The 23087-nt window shown below is 41.2% G+C and overlaps 1 protein-coding gene across 5 annotated transcripts in view; it reads right to left on the reverse strand.

Annotated features, from left to right (window-relative positions):
* nid2a (nidogen 2a (osteonidogen)) overlaps positions 1 to 23087 on the reverse strand; it is a 154559-nt gene that overhangs the window by 13267 nt on the left and 118205 nt on the right. For all 5 annotated transcript variants that reach the window (XM_060933647.1, XM_060933646.1, XM_060933644.1 and 2 more), the window contains 5 exons: positions 19004 to 19240; positions 17187 to 17417; positions 16809 to 16978; positions 14013 to 14142; positions 13390 to 13561 (listed from right to left, as the gene is read on the reverse strand). In XM_060933647.1, coding sequence (XP_060789630.1) covers positions 13390 to 13561; positions 14013 to 14142; positions 16809 to 16978; positions 17187 to 17417; positions 19004 to 19240 — 940 coding nt within the window. The remainder of the gene's footprint in view (positions 1 to 13389; positions 13562 to 14012; positions 14143 to 16808; positions 16979 to 17186; positions 17418 to 19003; positions 19241 to 23087) is intronic.

Here is a 23087-nt window from a genome sequence, read left to right on the forward strand (position 1 = left end):
ACTCAGCCATACATGAAATAACCTGGAAAATGAATGCAGGTCGTTTTTGACCCATGTTGTGCATTAGAAGGGTAGTGATACAAAAAGGGTTTTTATTCAAAAAGTAAGAAAGGAAAAAATAAAATAAGGATGTATGATGATCAAAAACAAGTTAATTGAGGAATACCTTGAATACTGAATGATGGAATTAATTTATTGCAAAGATATAGAAGATAAAAACTCAGCCAGGTCACTTCTGACCCATGTTTTGCATCAAAGGGTTAATACTCATGAGTCCACCATCAGGAGAACACTGAACAACAATGGTGTGCATGGCAGGGTTGCAAGGAGAAAACCACTGCTCTCCAAAAAGAACATTGCTGCTCGTCTGCAGTTTGCTAAAGATCACGTGGACAAGCCAGAAGGCTATTGGAAAAATGTTTTGTGGACGGATGAGACCAAAATAGAACTTTTTGGTTTAAATGAGAAGCGTTATGTTTGGAGAAAGGAAAACACTGCATTCCAGCATAAGAACCTTATCCCATCTGTGAAACATGGTGGTGGTAGTATCATGGTTTGAGCCTGTTTTGCTGCATCTGGGCCAGGACGGCTTGCCATCATTGATGGAACAATGAATTCTGAATTATACCAACAAATTCTAAAGGAAAATGTCAGGACATCTGTCCATGAACTGAATCTCAAGAGAAGGTGGGTCATGCAGCAAGACAACAACCCTAAACACACAAGTTGTTCTACCAAAGAATGGTTAAAGAAGAATCAAGTTAATGTTTTGGAATGGCCAAGTCAAAGTCCTGACCTTAATCCAATCAAAATGTTGTGGAAGGACCTGAAGCGAGCAGTTCATGTGAGGAAACCCACCAACATCCCAGAGTTGAAGCTGTTCTGTACGGAGGAATGGGCTAAAATTCCTCCAAGCCGGTGTGCAGGACTGATCAACAGTTACCACAAACGTTTAGTTGCAGTTATTGCTGCACAAGGGACTCACACCAGATACTGAAAGCAAAGGTTCACATACTTTTGCCACTCACAGATATGTAATATTGGATCATTTTCCTCAATAAATAAATGACCAAGTATAATATTTTTGTCTCATTTATTTAACTGGGTTCTCTTTATCTACTTTTAGGACTTGTGTGAAAATCTGATGATGTTTTAGGTCATATTTATGCAGAAATATAGAAAATTCTAAAGGGTTCACAAACTTTCAAGCACCACTGTATGTTCTCAAGCAGATGTACTTTAGGTTAGCTAACCTTTTGTTAGCTTTCTTAATTATTTAATTCACATGGTGGTTCTAGCACATATCCTGTTGTTGCCAAACGCCTAAGCATTTAATCGTCAAGACCTTCTCAATGGCAGCACTTCCTATGTACAGGCTGTCAGACTGGGTGGATGCCTGGTTGAAGTATATCCACGTCATTAGTTTTCTTGCTACTGAGAACCATTTGATGACTGGAACGTGACCACTCATGCAGATTATCAAGCACCACTTGCATTGTGGACTCAGAGACCTTTGACATAGTCTCACACAAGGTTCAATCATCAGCATACTTGCACATAGCAATACGCTCACGCATATTCTCTGGTATTGCATCATCAATGTCATTAATTAAAATATTAAACAGCAATGGAGAGATTACAGAACTCTGTGGAACGCCAGCAGAGAGAACCCCAGGAAGCCTTGCGTTCGTCTGGTTAGGAAGCTCAGAATCCATAACCATAAGGTACTGAAGTGTTTCAGCTTGGTTTAAAGGTGTGAATGATTCACAAGGTCAAAAGCCTTGGAAAAATCAAGGAATAACGCATGAATATTTTTCTTACCCTGTGGCCTATTATCTGTCCTATTAAATCATGTCTGAATGATATTAACGCTGAAACAGTGGATCTCCCTTCAGTAAAGGCATGTTGATTTCCTCTTAATTTCAGTACATCTTTGTTCAGATAGATTTGAACTTTCTCCAGAACCTTGGTGAGGATGGGGAGCACTGATATCTGCCTAAAATCTGTTTCTATGTCCTCAAGCGGATGTACTTTAGGTCCCAGGCTTACAAGTGCATGCTTGTAAGAGGTTGGATATATTCCCTGGCTAATGCTAGTGGAGATTGTCATGCACAACAAAGGCCAGTTCCACAGCAAAGTTCTTTAAAAGCCAGGCTGGTATATTATCTGCACCCAATGCTCTCTTTAAGCTCATCTGTTTCAAGGTTATTTTAACCTGACCTACACTTGGAAGACGAGGCAGAAGGTCAGGGAAACCATCTGGCTGGACTGTTTTCATAAGGAGCATAATCTGCCCACGGTCTAGTAAATATTTCCTGGAATTTTTCCACAACTTTGGACATGTTACCATGAGATACAGATGTGAGGTTTGATTTGGATTCTATTGCCCTGCATAGTCTGTAAATGGACCTAAACCACTTTGCTGGGTCTGTCTTGCATGAGCTATGAGCCTTGTCTAGGTAGTATTCTTGTTTAGCCTTGGATATCAGCACCACTACTTTTTGGTGTAGTTCTTCATCTCTCTCCATATTACTAGTTGTACACGGAGTGCAGAATTATTAGGCAAGTTGTATTTTTGAGGATTAGTTTTATTATTGAACAACAACTATGTTCTCAATCAACCAAAAAGTCTCATAAATATCAAAGCTGAATATGTATGGAAGTTAGAGTGGGGCGTTTTTAGTTTTGGCCATTTTAGGAGAATATGTATGTGTTCAGGTAACTTTCACTGTGCAGAATTATTAGGCAACTTAATAAAAACCAAATATGTAGCCATTTCACTTATTTATTTTCACCAGGTACACTGATATGACAACTCCAGATTTGCAAATAAACATATCTGACATTCAAACACAAAACAAAAACAAATCAGTGACCAATATAGCCACCCTTCTTCATGAGGACGCTCAAAAGCCTTCCATCCATAGATTCTGTCAATTTCTTTATCTGTTCACGACCAACATTGTGTGCAGCAGCAACCACGGCCTCCCAGATGCTGTTCAGAGAGGTGTACTGTTTTCCCTCTTTGTAGACCTCACGTTTTATATTGGACCACAGGTTCTCTATGGGGTTTAGGTCAGGTGAACAAGGGGGCCATGTCATTATTTTTTCACCTTTCAGGCCTTTACTGGCTAGCCACGCAGTGGAGTATTTGGACGCATGAGATGGAGCATTATCCTGCATGAAAATCATGTTCTTCTTGAAAGATGCTGACTTTTTCCTATACCACTGCTTGAAGAAGGTTTCTTCCAGGAACTGGCAGTAGGTCTGGGAGTTGAGTTTGAGTCCATCCTCAACTCGAAAAGGTCCAACAAGCTCGTCTTTGATGATACCAGCCCATAGCAGTACTCCACCTCCACCTTGCTGGCTTCTGAGTCAGAGTGGAGCTCTGTGCCCATTACTGATCCAGCCACAGGCCCATCCATCTGGCCCATCAAGAGTCACTCTCATCTCATCAGACCACAGCACCTTAGAAAAATCAGTCTTAAGATATTTCTTGGCCCAGTCTTGACGTTTTATCTTGTGTGCCTTACTCAGTGGTGGTCGTTTTTCAGCCTTCCTTACCTTGGCCATGTCCCTCAGTATTGCACACCTTGTACTCTTTGACACTCCAGGAATGTTGCAACTCTGGAATATGGCAGAACTGGATGCTAATGGCTGCTTGTTAGCTTCACGCTTGATTTTCCGCAGATCATGTGCAGTTATTTTGCGCCTTTTTTTTTCCACACACTTCTTTTGACCCTGTTGACTATTTGCAATGAAACGCTTGATTGTTCGGTGATCACGTTTCAACATCTTCGCAGTTTCAAGAGTGCTGCATCCGTCTGCAAGACATCTCACAATTTTAGACTTTTCAAAGTCTATCAGATCTCTCTTCTGACCCATTTTGCCAGAGGAAAAGAGGTTGCCTAATAATTATGCACACCTGATATAGGGTGTTGATGTCATTAGACCACACCCCCTCTCATTACACAGATGCACAGCACCTGATATACTTAATTGGTAGTAGGCTTTCAAGCCTAAACAGCTTGGAGTGGGACAACATGCATTAAAAGGATGTTGTGGTCAAAATACTCACTTGCCTAATAATTCTGCACTCAGTGTATAGGCACACTGTCTTTCCTTTATTACGCTCTTTATGTTGGCAGTCAACCATAGCTTATCACTTGGATACATCCTAATTCGCTTGATGGACATTGTTTGTTTCATTGAGGATGTCACTGGGGCAGTACCCTCTAAGGCAGGGGTTCTCAACCTTTTCTACTTTAAGGTCCACCTACATGGGTGCAAGTATAAAATTTTCAAAAACCTGAAAAGTCTGACAAGGTCAGACGTGCATGGCGCAGCCATGCAGGGGGGGTTACAAAGGGAGGTGAGCCCCCCCCTTAGGGCTCGAAAAAAATTTAAATTACAAGTTAAAATGGTTGTCTCTCATGCAATCTCATGCAAACATTTATAATATTAATACAGTGGTGCTTGAAAGTTTGTGAACCCTTTAGAATTTTCTATATTTCTGCATAAATATGACCCAAAACATCATCAGATTTTCACACAAGTCCTAAAAGTAGATAAAGAGAACCCAGTTAAACAAATTAGACAAAAATATGATACTTGGTCATTTATTTATTGAGGAAAATGATCCAATATTACATATCTGTGAGTGGCAAAAGTATTTGAACCTCTAGGATTAGCAGTTAATTTGAAGGTGAAATTAGAGTCCGGTGTTTTCAATCAATTGGATGACAAATCAGGTGTGAGTGGGCACCCTGTTTTATTTAAAGAACAGGGATCTATCAAAGTCTGATCTTCACAACACATGTTTGTGCAAGTGTATCATGGCATGAACAAAGGAGATTTCTGAGGACCTCAGAAAAAGTGTTGTTGATGCTCATCAGGCTGGAAAAGGTTACAAAACCATCTCTAAAGAGTTTGGACTCCACCAATCCACAGTCAGACAGATTGTGTACAAATGGAGGAAATTCAAGACCATTGTTACCCTCCCCAGGAGTGGTCAACCAACAAAGATCACTCCAAGAGCAAGGTGTGTAATAGTTGGCGAGGTCACAAAGGACCCCAGGGTAACTTCTAAGCAACTGAAGGCCTCTCTCACATTGGCTAATGTTAATGTTCATGAGTCCACCATCAGGAGAACACTGAACAACAATGGTGTGCATGACAGGGTTGCAAGGAGAAAGCCACTGCTCTCCAAAAAACTTGCTGCTTGTCTGCAGTTTGCTAAAGATCACATGGACAAGCCAGAAGGCTATTGGAAAAATGTTTTGTGGACGGCTGAGGCCAAAATAGAACAATTTGGTTTAAATGAGAAGCGTTAAGTTTGGAGAAAGGAAAACACTGCATTCCAGCATAAGAACCTTATCCCATCTGTGAAACATGGTGGTGGTAGTATCATGGTTTGAGCCTGTTTTGCTGCATCTGGGCCAGGACGGCTTGCCATCATTGATGGAACAATGAATTCTGAATTATACCAACAAATTCTAAAGGAAAATGTCAGGACATCTGTCCACGAACTGAATTTCAAGAGAAGGTGGGTCATGCAGCAAGACAAAGACCCTAAGCACACAAGTTGTTCTACCAAAGAATGGTTAAAGAAGAATAAAGTTAATGTTTTGGAATGGCCAAGTCAAAGTCCTGACCTTAATCCAATCAAAATGTTGTGGAAGGACCTGAAGTGAGCAGTTCATGTGAGGAAACCCACCAACATCCCAGAGTTGAAGCTGTTCTGTATGGAGGAACGGGCTAAAATTCCTCCAAGCCGGTTTGCAGGACTGATCAACAGATACCGGAAACATTTACTTGCAGTTATTGCTGCACAAGGGGGTCACATCAGATACTGAAAGCAAAGGTTCACATACTTTTGCCACTCACAGATATGTAATATTGGATCATTTTCCTCAATAAATAAATGACCAAGTATAATATTTTTGTCTCATTTGTTTAACTGGGTTCTGTTTATCTACTTTTAGGACTTGTGTGAAAATCTGATGATGTTTTGGGTCATATTTTTGCAGAAATATAGAAAATTCTAAAGGGTTCACAAACTTTTAAGCACCACTGTAGTTATATGATTTGCATATTCACATCAAATGTTTAATACATTTCATCAATTCATCTGAAATAACAATATTTCAAGTGCAAGGCTTGATATTTCAAAACATCTAGCAACTACTAATTTAAATGTTGTAACAACCATTTTTAATATGCTTTTGCTGTGATACCTTTTTTACAATATATACACTGGAATAGCTGTGTTGATTTGGTCGAACAACGTGCTACGTGCGTGAAACATGATATCACACATGTATAACACCATGAAACAACGGGCTAGTCAGGACCGCTCGTCGGTGAGCGGCGTATAAATTGAATGAGGTTTGTGGCGAAGACGAGATGAAAAGATTTGTCTCGTGCAGAGACTGTACCGCGGTAACCCCGTAATACACTGAGAGTAGAGCCAATGATTTTCCGTTTCAAAATCTGGCTTTTTCTGTTTCGGACAATGAAAAATTCCGTTTCAATTCCGTTTCACAATTTCAGTTCAAAATTGTTCTGTTTGGCTCCAATTTAGTAATTCTGGCTGGCATAATTTTACTTGGGTTTCAAAGTATTGCATCTCTAGACACAAATGGTCCTTTGCATGAAGTCATTCATGAAAAAAAAATATAATAAAACAATTACACTGACAGGAAGCTGATAAATTGCATTAATAAAAAAATTAAAGTGGGATCACAGATTGAGACAACTCAAAATATTTTACTTGACATACTGATAACAGATAAATCAAGAAACTAGGATCACCGTTAACTAAAAACCCATCTCATATATAATATATGCAATATAATAGCATATATAATATCTCAATATAATATTGAGAGTACTGATAAATGAATAGGATAAATTAATATTCAGTAATACTTACTGAGCCTGTAATGACAATACTCATAACTGACTGTTTAAAATATTACTCTATATCCATCTTTTTTAGTACACCACAAACTCATGAAACAATGTTTCCTAACAGAACACACTCTCAAACAGACTAGAATAGTTTAACTTTGATTGTAATGACAGTCCTGAATATTCCTTGCAGATCAATCATTGAGCGCTCTCAGAGTACCTAGAAATGCTGCTCGATATCGCCATTATGATAGAGCATCATAAGTTGTTTAGTGTTGGTCTCCGTGAGACTGAATCTTCTGTCATTTAGAAGATGTTTATACATGGAAAAGGAGCACTCAACGTCCACACTCGCCACTGGCAACCATATGGCATCTTTGGCCACCAGAGCATTTGTTTCTTTTTCACGGTTGCCATTCTGGTTGCAACGCGGGGAGCGAATCTGTAAACAAGCAGCTCATTGGCTGGCTAGGCGTGCCACAAGCCAATCACAATCACCGATAAAGCTGCCTTGACTGGAAAGGCATGTCTGCTTGGGCGTTAGCGGCAGTTACACAGAAGCCTTCTGCGGCAGTTACACTCTGACACGCGAGCAATGTTTCACTATAAAAATTCCATAATTTCCGTCCGTTTTCCGTGATCACGGAAAATCATTGGCCCTATGAGAGTGAGACAGTGAGAGGACCCCCCCCCCCCCAAAAAAAAAAAAATCTTAACGGATTTACACGATTTGGAAAAATGACTTTTTCAGAACCGAAAAAAAACGGAGCTTCCAGCACTTGCCAGAAAACTTGCACCCATACACCTATTCATACTTGTACTGAGTCGGGGCCCATTAAAAAAGATCCCCAATTATTTTGGCTCATCTATTCTATTAGAATGTAATAATCTACTGTAAAGTGTATTAATGGGATGTAACATCACTCCCTGTTACAGATGGGAGTCCAGGAATTAAATAAATGCAATAAAAACAAATTTTTAGATTGTAGGTATTGTATTTAAAACTGTATGGATGTGCCAGAAGCCAAACCATGCATGCAGGGCATTCTCAGTCAAAAGGGATTAATGATCCAAAAGTGGAGTATGGTCAAGTAACACAGGAACTTATTCTCATGTTTGTGTACAGAAAACAAGCGAGTTATTAAAACCAAGAAGTACACTCAAAAGAAGTGGATATAGAAAAAACAATGAGATTAGATCAGGGGTGGCCAACCAGTTGGAGACCAAGAGCCACATTTTTTACTGTGTTACCGCAAAGAGCCACATCATACACATGGGCACACGAACATCACCCATCCCTTCCTCTCTCTCTCACTCACACACACACACCTCTGCTCAGCCAGATTAATAGTAAATGTCACACACCAATATGAGAGAAATTTACTCCTTCAGTCAGTACTAATACCACAGGCCAGTCATTTACAGCAATCAATATTGTGTGCACTTACTATGCATGTTGCTTAGTGGGACTTCTGACATTCCTTGCCTTGAACAATCCTCTTCAAATCTGGCTTATATTCCGTCATTGCCACTCGAAGCAGTTCTTTCACATGGGTGTCAGTCAGAACAGAACGATGCTTTGACTTCACGTGTTTCATGGTAGAGAACACAGACTCGCAGACGTATGTTGACCCAAACATTGACAGTATCTTAAAGTGCCATTCCACCATTGGATGTATTTTTTTGGCATAAAATACAATATATTTTATGACAACATGACTAGACAGAGAAATCTTTTAGCTTCAAAATGATATATCAAACATAATTTTTTGACAACGACAAGTATATTAATTTTGCGACCAAAGTCACCTACCCTTTTAATTTCCGCGCGGTAGTGAAACGTGATGTCATTGGCAGGTTCCCCTTCTTGTGTACCACGTCACGTGTGACGTGGCACAGATTATCAGCAATGGCGGATAGAACGCGATTGTCAGCTTCGGAAAAGAAGCGAAGGAAAATAGCAAGTGATGCCCAAAGGAGACGGTCGATGGTGAATATCGGCACAGCAATCGACAAGTGGAAATCGCGTTCTATCCGCCATTGCTGATAATCTGTGCCACATCACACGTGACGTGGTACACAAGAAGGGGAACCTGCCGATGACATCACGTTTCACTACCGCATGGAAATTAAAAGGGTAGGTGACTTTGGTCGCAAAATTAATATACTTGTCGTTGTCAAAAAATTATGTTTGATATATCATTTTGAAGCTAAAAGATTTCTCTGTCTAGTCATGTTGTCATAAAATATATTGTATTTTATGCCAAAGAATACATCCAATGGTGGAATGGCACTTTAAGCGCAGCCCGTTTCACATTCGGGTATTTTTCCAATGGCACACTTTTCCAAAACTCAATGGTGCCTTCCCTCAAAACAGGTTTCAGTTGGTCTTCCTCACGAAGATCAATCATCTCCAACTCAGCCGCAGCCTCATCTGTGACTAGCGGGGCTTTCAAACAGTCCGTCTCCGCATTGAATGGGTTGACAAGGAATGTAATCTGTGGCCTTTTCAATTGTATATCACAGAACCGGGTTACAAAGCTTTCGTGCAGATTTTCAATTAGTGTTGCATATCTGGCTCCTTGCTTATTCAGGGAGGCGGTGGTGACTTGCCCGCTGGCTTTTAGCAGAGTGGGAAAATGCGTTAAATCTCCCTTTTGAATGTGCGCCTTGAACAGCTTCAGTTTGTTGACAAACGCAAACACACTTTGCACCAGGTCAGGCAGCACTTTTAATTTACCCTGCAGGGTAAGGTTCAGTCTGTCCAAGTGGCACAACATGTCGACCAAAAAGGCCAGATCCATAATCCACTTGAGGTCCGAGAGCTCCGGATAGTCCTTGTCCTTCTCTTCCATGAACAGTTTCATGGCATCCAAAAGTTCAAAGAAGCGAGAGAGTACCTTGCCTTTTGACAGCCACCTCACAGTGCAGTGCAGTGGCAGATCACCTGGAAGCCCTTGGTCAAGCTCAGCGATGAGATTCTTGAATTGCCTGTGGTTAAGAGCATGTGTGCGGATGTAGTTGACGATTTCCATCACAGGTTTCATGACGTTGTCTAAATTCAATGATTTAGACACGAGTTGCTCCCTGTGGATGATGCAGTGGAAATTCCAAAACTCGGGAAATGTTTCGTCAGCTTTGCACAGCCCAACAAGCCCGTTCACGGATCCGATCATGGCTGGCGCTCCATCCGTGGCTATCGCAGTTAGTTTATGTATGGGCAAATTTGCTTTTTCAAATGCAGCCATCATTGTTTCTTTCACATCTATACCACGGATTCTGTCTTTCAATGGCACAATATCAAGGAGTTCTTCTTTGATCACACAATCGTTTAACACAGAGCGTGCGAATATTGCTAACTGAGGCTTGTCTTCTATGTCACAACTCTCATCCAAAGCGACACTAAAATACGCACAGGCTTGAAGGTCGGAGTGCAACTGTGATTCAATAGCTGTGTTAATGTCCGATATCCTGTGTTCAACAGTGTGGCGGGACAGTTGGATGTCTGATACCATGCGTTTTAGTTTGCCATTTTCAGGAGACAAGATTTCAACAGCGTCACTGAGGCATTTCTTAACAAACTCCCCTTCGTTGTATGGCTTTTTAGCCCGTGCAATGTTCCAAGCCAGTTGATACGATGCAAGTGTTACTGTCTCTGAGTGTTTCGTAAATTTTTGGAAAATCTGTACCTGTTTTTCTGCCTGACTCTTTAAAGTGGCCAACTTGTTCTTGCGAAGTTCAGTCCCTTTTGGAAATTCCTTGTCGATGTTAGCATGAAGTGAGCTGAAGTGGCGCTGAAGATTTGAAGCTTTGAAATGAGCTAATGACAACTGACATATAAGGCAGAATGGCTTGCCATTACGTTCAACAAAAAAGTATAAACTCTCCCACTCTGTTAAAAATGTCCTATGTTCGTCTTCATATTTTCGTTTTGCTGTGCATTTTTTCATTGCCATTTTGAGAGGCTACTTGACAAGATACACCTTGCCCAAAAACTTAGTGCGCGGTATTTTCAGGTCATGTCAAATGCGCATGTGCGTGAGATAATCGCTAAATCTTAGCGATTATCTCACGCACATGTGCATTTAACATGACCTGAAAATACTGTAATATACCCAAGCAAAGCGAAGATGCATTTGATGAAAATACCATTCTGAACTCAAGCAAACACATACACAAACACAAACTTCGATATGAACGTAAGAGCCGCATGACACCGGGCAAAGAGCCGTATGCGGCTCGCGAGCTGCGGGTTGGCCACCCAAGGATTAGATCCTTACACACTAAAGCCAGTATCTCACTGGGCTGCGACAGCTTGCGACAAATTGCGAACGTCATTCGCAAGAAAGTTTCAAAAGTGTCTTGAAACATTTGCGGGGCTTCTCAACTTCCTCGCATGAGTCACAAAGTGTCGCTCCTTCGTCGCTGAAATTTTGAACATGTTCAAAAAATGTGCAAGACGAAATTTCTCTCAAAATAGCCGCAAATGCATTGCTGGTGTCGCAAAGCCGTCACGAACCCTTCTCAAGTCGGTTTTTGTGAGACAGGAAGTGCGAGTGTATGGGTAGTATCTCACTGGGCTGCGACAGCCTGCAACTAGTTGGAGACACAACAATTGCTATAAAATATGCGAATATCAATTCAGCGTGATTCCAAGTGAAAATTGTCGCCAATTCGTATATTTTATCGCAATTGTTGTCTCCAACTAGTCGCAGGCTGTCGGAGCCTAGTGAGATACTACCCTAACAAAGAAGGATATTTTTCCCATGAAAGAAAAATTTACTAGCTAAATTTGACATTAGTAGAATAAAATTTGATCCTATTGTAGCCGTAAATAAATACAAAGACAACAGTTATGCATACTATTGAGTAACTTAATGTGAAGATAATTAACAGATAATCAACAGGATTTTAAGGGTTTTATAAATATTGTGTATATTTTTAGTCATTTGTATTTGTAATTATTTGTATCTGTACATGCACGACCCCACCAGCTCTGCTGATCAACTTATCATGTTTAAATAAAGTTATTAATTCATTATGAGTTGGAAAATTATCCATCCATTGAGTTCCCTGACATCTCAAACTACCTGGTACTGCAGACATTGTTCTACACGGACACACAGATGAAAACCTAGAAGAGCATGGAGGAGTACAACTTTTTACATACGGCTGGGTTAAAGATCTGGGAATCAGGATACTACAAGATAAATCCTGTATTGTTTTTGCCTGGGAAAATAGGAGTTTCTGGGCTTTTTGTACGTCTTTCTGATGGTTGGTAGGACGCTACAAGTTTTGGTATCAGGTGTAAACAAACCATAGCTGCTTGATTCCCAATCCTCCCTGCTCTTCTCTTCCAGCAGGCATCACAGAGCCATAAAATTTACCCACAAATTTATAGCGTGCGCTCTCTCTCTCTCTGTCTGTGTGTGTAGGCACGCGTGTGTGTCTGTGTGTGTGTGTACACGCACGTGCTAAATGTAGAGGAGGAATGTGACAAAAAGCCTTGTTCATCTTAATTTACCCACAAATGTATTTATTCCACTTGAAAAGTGTTCGGCAAACCAGCTACCGGATTTGGGACACAACGACATCCTGAACTATTTAGTATTTGGCTTCAAACTTGAAAAAAAATTGCGGCCCACTAGATGGCCCAGTGGTTGAGAAACACTGCTCTAGGGTACTTATTTGTACCCTTTATATACTGCTTGGGAACATATACCTAAAAAGGTACACATAGTTACCCTGAGGTCTAATAATGAGCTGTAAGGGGTACATTAGTGTAGATTATATCTTTGGAGACAGAAATGGACTCCCTACTTGACAGTGTATGCTGAAGTTTTCTGTCAGGGTATGCTTATGGAACATTTTAGGAAGGAGTCTCCAGTGTCAGTGCTTTTTAAAAGTCAGAGATAAAGCTGTTACTTCAGGAAAGTTTTCAGAACAGAGGAGTTTGCACTTCATAATTTCTTAGTAATATGACTGGCTGAAAACTGGCAAATTGCTGAGAAGCTGCAGGCTTCATAAGCAACGCTTTCATAAAGTCTGGAAATTACATACACAGCCCTTGAAGACATAAACTTAGAAGATTAATGTAGACTACTCATATAATACTCACATGCTGTTCTGATTGTACAGGAGGTTGAAGTTGCATTTCTACACATGTGCAGATGAATGAATGTGTTTATGTGTTTGTGTATGTGTGCAGGATTTTTTTTTGGGGGGGGGGGTTAGTGGGAACAATTTTCTGGACCTCCCCCAAGACATGACACTGACATCTGCACTCTTCACTCATTGTTCTCAGCTTTTGTTCTCCTTCCTCACATTTAATTTCCTTCGCACTAGAATTTTATTCCTATGTATTTGATTAAAGCAACACTCTGTCATTACGAAATATAGTATTTGTATAGTGTCTGTGGAAATGTTTTGTAATCAAAGGACAGCGAAAGTGTGCAGAAAGTGTATTAAAGCACTTACCCTGAGCGAGAGTCCACTATGATGGCTCTCGGATTAACCAAATCTGTGTTGAACAGAACACGCCGGTCACTTCCATCCAGTTTGGCCGTCTCAATTTTATCTGGCGTGCTATCCACCCAGAACATCCTCCTGCGTGCCACATCCACAGCTAAACCCTCTGGGCTCATGAGGCCTTAAAAACAAGAGCACTAACTCAGACACTATTCTCATCTGCTTGCTTGCTTATACATATACATATATATATATATATATATACACACACACACACACACACACCATAGGCTAGTTTTACTTCATTATTAAAAAATGCAAAATATTTCTTCATTGTGATTTTTTAAATCAGTGTCTTAAAGTGATACTGGCCAGAAATTAGCCTGTAAAGATATTATTAGAGATGGCCATATTGATACCTATGTGATTTTTTTTCTTTAAAAACTACTACACTTTAACTACCTGGTATTGGCCCGATACTGATCCTTTGGAATCAAATCTGTGCCATTTATGAATATTTTAGCTTTAACAGTTTAACGATTAACTACAGTACACATACTGTATGTGTTCATTCATTTTTCATATCTCTAAGCACACAGCATGTTAAACGCAGAATTCAACCTCAGTAGTACCGGTGTTAATGAGGATCTCAGGCTCTGATCCAGTCTCCAGAGCAGCTCTGCTGATTGTTCTTCCAGCAAGATCAGTCCAATAAACCTTCCGTTCTCTGCAGTCGTAGTCAATACCAACCACTATGGAGCCCTAATAAGGACACACGTTCACACAGTAGATATGGTTCTCAACTACAGCAAGGAACTGAAGTCTGAGAGATATACTCAACATTTCCTGTATGGAACAATATTAAAAGGCATGAAATACTGCATTTTGTGTCATATGTAGGTGTAATTATATAAGGTACATTGTATATGCCAGAATAAATAATTACATAAATAGAGGATATTACACAGTGGCAGGAAGATATGAAGTTGATCTTTGAGTGGTGAATGTATATTCACAAGTGAGCAAAGTGAATGAGTGATATATTTTTTTCCACACAAGAAGATAAACTTCATATCTTCGCACCACTGTGGAATATTCTTTATATTATATGGACACATCCGCAAAAAATACGCAAGTTAATCAAAATAATTTTAATTTTGAACCGGTTCGCCATTTTGACAACGTGTACCCAGTCAGCGGGAAAACACTGGGAATGATGTCATCAGAGAGAAATCTCAGGAATTATTATACACACAGGACACTTTTTCGATGGAATAAAAACATATTCTATTCCCTTCTAGCAGGTTTCATTCGTTTGGTTTGATTGCATGCAATATTATTAACATATCGCTTATCCTACACGTATTACGTCACTCTACCCAATGGAGAATGAGCGTGCAATACTGTTACGATATTGCACATTGTCAAGACAACACGATATCACACGTTGGAGCATGAATATCAAATGAGAAACTCCTGCTGTGCATGCACACAATCGTTTCTGTGTTCGCTGGGAAAGAAAAAGATGTGTTGAACACCCGAAAGGTTACCAAAACTTCATTAGATATTCTTCACACATATTTACAAGAGAAAAACATAACAATGGCCATCGAAAAACTGGAAGAGAGACACGTCAGAGATGTAAAACTTCCGCGCTAGCAAGTGACTGTGACAATTTGTAAACAAACATGGCCGCCAGGTTTACTTCATTAAATACGGAAGATTTTGAGAGAATTTTGGCTGCCAGGTTGCGCCGTTGTGTGTAGTTGTCAGTGTTGATTTTAAAAGTAACTAAGTAAATTACATAGGAATTTACTTAAGTCTGAGTGAAAAATACTGCAGCGAGTGTGTGTGGAAGAAGAGTCTGGAGACAGAAATCTTAGTTTCTCTGTTGTTAGCCTTTGCTACTTGCTCTTGATAGCACTGTCTTGACCGCTTTATTAGTATTAGCTAACACTACTGATGAATACTACACTGGCTGGAAGGTGACTTCACTGCTGCGCTGACCTTCGAGAATACTAGATGTGTCACGTTCATTATGTCTTCTTATTAAATCAAGTCATTAGTTTTCTTTTGTTACAGACATGTAAAAGTTTTTTCCTTTACCTGACATGTTTCGACGGTGTAACTTCTGTCTTCATCAGAGGGTCACCCGGATGTTGGTGTGTGACGTACTTTTGTAATCAGCTGATGTTACGTCACACACCAACATCCGGGTGACCCTCTGATGAAGACGGAAGTTACAACGTCGAAACATGTCAGGTAAAGGAAAAAACTTTTACATGTCTGTAACAAAAGAAAACTAATGACTTGACTTTGAGAATACTGATATGAAGAGAGTGTGTATGAATAATAATAATAATAATAATAATAATGGCTTTTTTTCATGGTTTATCAGATATTTTCCATTCAGCTAGCATGATATTGAATTCATCTTCGACTCATTCAGTATCATGCTAGCTGAATGGAATATATCTGATAGACCACAAAAAAAGCCAGCCAATATTATTTAAATATGTCGCTCAGATCCGCAATGTATCTTGTATGAAAAATGTGAGTTTTTCAACACAAGAATATAAACTTCATATCTTCAAGCCAACGTGTGATTTTCTTTTTATTATATCGACACATTCACAAACAAAAAGTACCCAAATTTATCAAAATAATTAATTGATTTCCTCACAAGTGACATACTGTATAGAGATTTATGTCAAGGTTTTGGGTCTCCATGTCCTGGATGTAGCTCATATGAAAAATATGAGTGGTGTATAACACTCATGTCCAGTAAAACACTCATGTCCATCTAATATATTTCAGTATTGTTTTTCTTAAACAACTGAAGACTGAGTCGTATTCAGAATGTGCTAACTCAGTCCAAAAGTCATGTCAGCGTTTACACAGGGAAAGTTACGCATATTCAGAATCAAGTTATGCAGCTGGTTACATCAGTTTTCTTGGCTCTAGATGTTATTATTATTATTATTATTATTATTATTAAATATTGCACTCTGATAGTTACTTAATGAAGCCACAAGATTGTCAAATTAATAAAATAATGTGAATGTTTACTGTAGAGAAAATGTGCCCACAGTTTGAAGGACAAGCTGACCAAGCACTCATCTGTGACACTTTATTTGTTGCTCAAAGTTTTAGCAATTCAGTCCTCAAGAAAAGCAATGACTAAATTTGTTTGAAATAATTAGTTTTCTTTTGTTTCAGACAAAAGACTTTCCCTGTGTAAATGTCTGAAACAAAAGAAAACTAATTATTTTGATTTAAGAAGAAGACATAATGAACGTAATATATTTATTAAATTTGTTTGATTTGAGAAGCAATGTCCTCCGATGTCCCCTGTGAGGACAAATGATAATATTAATAAACTTTTCATATTGTTAACTACACATGAATAAACTGTATAAGAATCTCACATGCAGGGTGAGAAGCACAGAGGATCTCTCCTTGTCCATGCGCGTGCCATTGAGAGGAAGCGCTCCAATCTGTTGGCCTTGAGCGTAGAGCAAAGTAGTGCCTGATGGGGGAGGGGTCACATCTGGACGGGGCAATGGACGCATGGTGGGCGGGGCCACAGTTGGCATACCTAAATGTTTTTTGAGAGTCAAAAATAAATTGTACAATTCTAAAATCCTGAGGAAGTAAAATGACAAAATAAAAATAACAATATAAATAAAGATACCAAAAACTGCAGATATTCAACATGCAAAAATCATAAAATGCAGCAAAAATAATTCAGATCACTGTTAAAAAAAAAAATTTGTTGTGGATTTATTTTGGGGAGCAGCACTTACAGGCAGGTTTGACTTTGTCGAATGAGCGAGTCCCAGCAACTTCTTGGCCATTTTTGTCTACACACCAGCAGTAACTGGTCTTGCCATAACACTGCACTGGCGTGAATTCACCTGATGCGTCACACTGGGGAAGAAAATGCTCTGGACCTGGACGACCTCCATAGTGCTCCATCAGACTGGCCCGCCAGCGCTCACACACCGTCTCCGAATGCTGCGTAGGGACTGCCACAACTGCATGATGAAGAAAAACAAGTCAATCCTAGTATAGTCCTCCATACCATAAACAGCATAGTGAACTGATATTTTTGATGATGTTTTCATGAAGATTTACAGAGTTACAGTAAATAACCCATAATAAATGTAACTGTAAAGTAAATGGCAAACTTAGCAATTTTAGATATAATTCCTCAAAGATGTGAACTAGCAATTCAGTAGTCTCAGTAAACTCAGAGAAGAAGAGCTGCAAGGACCTCCTACTTCTTGTTGCTCTGGATATAGCATTGGCTAAGTTACTAAATGTAACAGTAAATGAGTATTAAATGAGTAAAGACTGGCTATTAGGTCATATTTAGAAGCAATGTGCCAATTAGGAAAATAAACAAGTCATACTGTGTAAAATTGATATGACTATCCAGCAAAACAGATGTATAATATAATGTGTGGTGTCACATAATCTGATGTGATTTCCAAATCTTGATGAAATCTACAGTACTGTGCAAAAGTCATAGGAACATGTAAGGAAATGCTGCAGACCAAAAGTGGCTTAAAAATAATGAAATGAAATGTTTCAACATTTTAAAAAATACTGTAAGTAGTAAGCCATAATACATGAAACAAAGTCAATATTTGGTGTGAGACGACCCTTTGCTTTAAGAAAGAAATAGCAATCTCAGGTACAATGAGTGCACTTTTATAAGGAAGTGAGCTGTAGGTTTTACTGAGCATCTTACAGAACCAGCCACAGTTCTTCTGGACACTTTGACTGTCACACTTGCTTCTTAATTTTGCACCAAAACCCAGTAGCCTTCATTATGTTTTCTTTTTTAATCTTAAAGTGCTCTCTTATGGAATATGCTGCTCAGATACAATTTTTTTTTTCCTGTAGCATTTAATTTTGTGCTGGAAAATGAATGTTTGGAACTCTAAAATGTTTTTGTACTGAGTCAATAATGTAGAAGTCTCATCTCATCTCATCTCATTATCTCTAGCCGCTTTATCCTGTTCTACAGGGTCGCAGGCAAGCTGGAGCCTATCCCAGCTGACTATGGGCGAAAGGTGGGGTACACCCTGGACAAGTCGCCAGGTCATCACAGGGCTGACACATAGACACAGACAACCATTCACACCTACGGTCAATTTAGAGTCACCAGTTAACCTAACCTGCATGTCTTTAGACTGTGGGGGAAACCGGAGCACCCGGAGGAAACCCACGCGGACACAGGGAGAACATGCAAACTCCACACAGAAAGGCCCTTGCTGGTCACGGGGCTCAAATCCAGACCTTCTTGCTGTGAGGCCACAGCGCTAACCACTACACCACCATGCCGCCTAATGTAGAAGTCATAAAGTAGAAATCTATAACAAAAGTTTGTATGAAAAAAAGGGTGCTAAGACTTTTGCACAGTTCTCCAAGTGTGCAAAAATGCCTTAAAATGGTCTCTTCTTAGTAATTTAAGAATATATGTAATGTATGTATGTATGTATGTATGTATGTATGTATGTATGTATGTATTCTGGCAGTTTTACCAAATCCAGATTAATAATAATAATAATAATAATACCAAACTATTTTATCTCCATTGGACTGATGTGATTACCTGGAATGTCACAGTTTCTAGGTGGGGTCCCAGGTGGGGTGCGGGTCCCTGCTCTCACCTGCCCCCTACTGTCCACACACCAGCAATGTCCTGTAGCTCCATGACACTGTAGAGCCCTGTAGCGACCCTCCTCATCACACTCAGGGATGAACACTCCCACCACAGGCACATCATCTCCACGGCTCTGTGCTTTGTCTCTGTGCTGTTCACATGGAGTCTTGGGATGCTCTATATGAACTGTAGCATGAGACAGAAGGACGGAGAAATGACTGTGAAACCATCCTTGCTGCTCCATACATGCAGTATGTTCATTTCTTGTCATATGTTCAGCAGGGCAATAGTATACTCTGGGCTTTAGTCATACCATGTGGTAATGGATTTTGGTACTTGAGCATGGTACCTGAGTGATACCCAAAACCAGTACTGGGTGTATCAATTAAGGTGCACCCTTTATTATTATTATTATTGACTTCCTGTAATGTTCGAAGCAAGTGTGTGATGATTTCAGCATGCAGGCTCAATGGCGCTAACCAGCCCAGCAAACTCTACAGATGAAACCCAGAAAGCAGCAAAAGCTGACAAGAATTTTGATTCATTTCTTGCCAAAGCTTCTCTGCTTCCCTCTGGCCATGCTGTGGGAGAGATCTGTTCCTCTTTAAGCCAATTAAATGTTCTGCTTGCAAAAGATCCACAAAAAAGCCTCATCATCTGGGTGTTATGCCAAGCCATACTAATAAATTTTCAGGAAGAGGTTCAACCACTGGAAAATTTGTGCACAAAACAAATACAAATCCAGCCAGGTCCTTCAGCTATGTGAGGAAACAGTCCAATTCAGATGGAAACAGTGGGTTCTCATTAAGATCTTATATCAGTACACAGTCTCCATGTAGCTGGATGAACAAAATATTAAATCACATACTTAAGACTGGGTTGAAAATGGTGGTGTTTACACTGAGCTTATGTGGTTACCTGGAACGTCACAGTTGTTAGATTAGATTAGATTAGATTAGATTAGATTAGATTAGATTAGATTAAACTTTATTGATCCCTTTGGGAGGGTTCCCTCAGGGAAATTAAGATTCCAGCAGCATCATTACAGATAAACAGAGAAAAGAAATAGAGAAAAACTTCTAGATAAATTAAAATAAATTAAGTATTTACATATACAAATATAAAAGAATAAGATATGGGGAAGAGAGGAAGGGGGAGGGGAGGAAGGGGGGGAGAAGTGGGGTTAGGGTAAGTGTGTGTGTGTGTGTGTGTGGGGGGGGGGGGGGAAGCAGGAAAGATATTGCACTTTATATTGCACATTATATTGTACATTGTCCAGTATTGCTTATTGCTAGGCTAGGCTACTGCTCCTTCCTGTCCTCTGTCCTCCTGTTACCGCCCCCAAGAGAGGAGTTGTACAGTTTGATGGTGTGAGGGACAAAGGAGTTTTTGAGTCTGTTTGTCCTGCACTTGGGAAGGAGCATTCTGTCACTGAACAGGCTCCTCTGGTTGCTGATGACGGTGTGCAGAGGGTGACTGGCGTCATACATGATGTTCAATAGTTTGTCCATAGACCTCTTCTCTGCCACCATCACCAGAGAGTCCAGCTTCATGCCGACCACAGAGCTGGCCTGCCTGATCAGTTTGTCTAGCCTGGATATGTCCTTCCTGGATGTGCTGCCCCCCCAGCACACCACGGTGTAAAACAGGACACTGGCAACCACAGACTGATTAGAACATCCACAGGAGTTTCCTGCAGATATTAAAGGTCCGCATCCTCCTAAGGAAGTATAGCCTGCTCTGTCCCTTCCTGTATAAGTGATTGGTGTTGCAAGTCCAGTCCAGCTTGCTGTCCAGCCACAGCCCGAGGTACTTGTAGGAATCCACAGCCTCCACCTTGACTCCCTCGATCAGAACTGGTCATGACCTTGGTCTGGACCTCCCAAAGTCAACGACCAGCTCCTTGGTCTTTGAGGTGTTGAGCTGCAGATGGTTCCTGTTGCACCACACAGCAAAGTTCCTCACCAGGCTCCTATACTCCTCCTCTCTGTCATCACTGATACACCCAACGATGGCTGTGTCATCAGCAAACTTCTGAATGTGACACAACTCCGAGTTGTAGCAGAAGTCCGCGGTGTACAGGGTGAAGAGAAGAGGGGTCAGCACCGTGCCCTGGGGTGCTCCGGTGCTGCTAATTACAGTGTCAGACATGATGTCCTTCAGCCTGACGGACTGCGGCCTGTCAGTGAGGTAGCTGGAGATCCAGGTGACCAGGCAGGGGTCCACTTGCATCCTGTTCAGTTTGTCCTGAAGCAATAGGGGCTGGATGGTGTTGAAGGCACTCGAGAAGTCCAAGAAGAGAATCCTCACTGTGCCATTTCCCTTATCCAGATGCGAGTGGGCTCAGTATAGCAGGTAGAGGATGGCATCTTCCACACCAACACCTGCCCGGTACGCAAACTGCAGGCAGTCCTGGGCATGTTGTACCTGGGGTCTGAGGAGGCTGAGGAAGAGCCGCTCCAATGTCTTCATCAGATGTGAAGTGAGTGCCACCGGTCGGAAGTCGTTCAGCTTGCTGGGCCGATTCTTTTTGGGAACTGGAACGATACATGATGTCTTCCAGAGGAGGGGGCGGAGGGGGCTGCTGTGATGACTGGGGGGAGGTGTGTTGAGGGAAGAAGGAGAGATGGCTGCAGTGAGGGAGAGGGTGGGGGGGACGTGGGCTGGTTGAACTGATTGAAGAAGTCATTCAACTCGTTCGCCCTCTCCACTGTCCCCTCACCGACTCTGGTCTTTGTATTGTGGCCTGTGATGGTTTTCACACCTTCCCAGACCTCACTCATGCTGTTCTCCTTCAGCTTCTGCTCCACCTTTCTCGTGTAGCTGTCCTTAGCTTCCCTCACGCAGCGTTTCACCTCCTGCTGTACTGCTTTCATCGCCTCCCTATCCCTGCTCCTGAAGACGGCCTTCTTCCTGTTGAGGACAGCTTTGACTTCCTGTGTTACCCATGGCTTGTTATTAGGGTAACACTGTACACTCTTAGCGGGGGAGACCACGTTGAGGTAATCTGTCAGACAATGTGTCAGCCCCTCTATTACCCCTTTTCCACCAAATCAGTTCCAGGGCTGGTTCAGGGCCAGTGCTGGTGCTGGTTCACAACTCGTTCAACTTGCAAGCCAGCTGAGAACCAGTTTGCTTTTCCATAGCTCGGGGTGCTAAGCGGAGCCACGTCATTACGTCGCTGTATATGCCAGTTACGTTGCTGTATACGTCAGTTACGTCACTGTGTTTGTATAAACCTTGGCGTGAACATCGTAGCAACAACACCATGGAGAAGAAGCAGCAGCAACAACAACAACAATAATAATGGATGACTTCACGTTTGTACAGCTGCTGCTTCTCGCCGCTTAAAAATGGCAACCTTTCACGATCTTGCTATTGTTGTTGGTCTTAACAACTCTGCCCCCCTGCTGACGTAAGCGGTTCTTTCCTCTGGCCCAGCAAAGAGTTGGTGCTAGCCTGGAACTGGTTTTTCTGGCCCCAGAGCCAGTTCTTTGTCAGTGGAAACAGAAAACCAGGTTCCAAACTAAGCACTGGCCCCGAACCAGCCCTGGAACTGCTTTGGTGGAAAAGGGGCATATGTCCTCACAGTGTGGGCTAAGCAGCACATCCCAGTCCGTGATGTCATAGCAGTCTCTGAGGGCATCTTCCATTTCAGGGGACCACCTCCTGATGGAGCTGGTTGTTACAGGCTGCCTTTGAACCGGGGGGGTGTACTTCGGCTGTAGAAGAACCAGGTTGTGGTCAGACGTCCTTAGTGGGGGGAGGGGTGTGACTCTGTATGCATCCCTCACATTAGCATACAGCAAGTCAATTGTCCTGTTGTTCCTTGTTGGACAATCCACAGCCTGGTAAAAAGCAGCCAAAGTAGAGTCCAAAGTAGCATGATTAAAGTCCCTAGAAATGATCATAAATGCCTCAGGGTGCTGTGTCTGCAGCCTTGCTGTGACAGAGTGAATCCTCTCACATGCAGCGGCTGCGTCTGCCCTCGGAGGGATGTAATCACAGATGGTGATCACGTGACTGAACTCCC

Source organism: Neoarius graeffei, chromosome 11 (assembly GCF_027579695.1).
Source record: "Neoarius graeffei isolate fNeoGra1 chromosome 11, fNeoGra1.pri, whole genome shotgun sequence".
Lineage (NCBI taxonomy): Eukaryota > Metazoa > Chordata > Actinopteri > Siluriformes > Ariidae > Neoarius > Neoarius graeffei.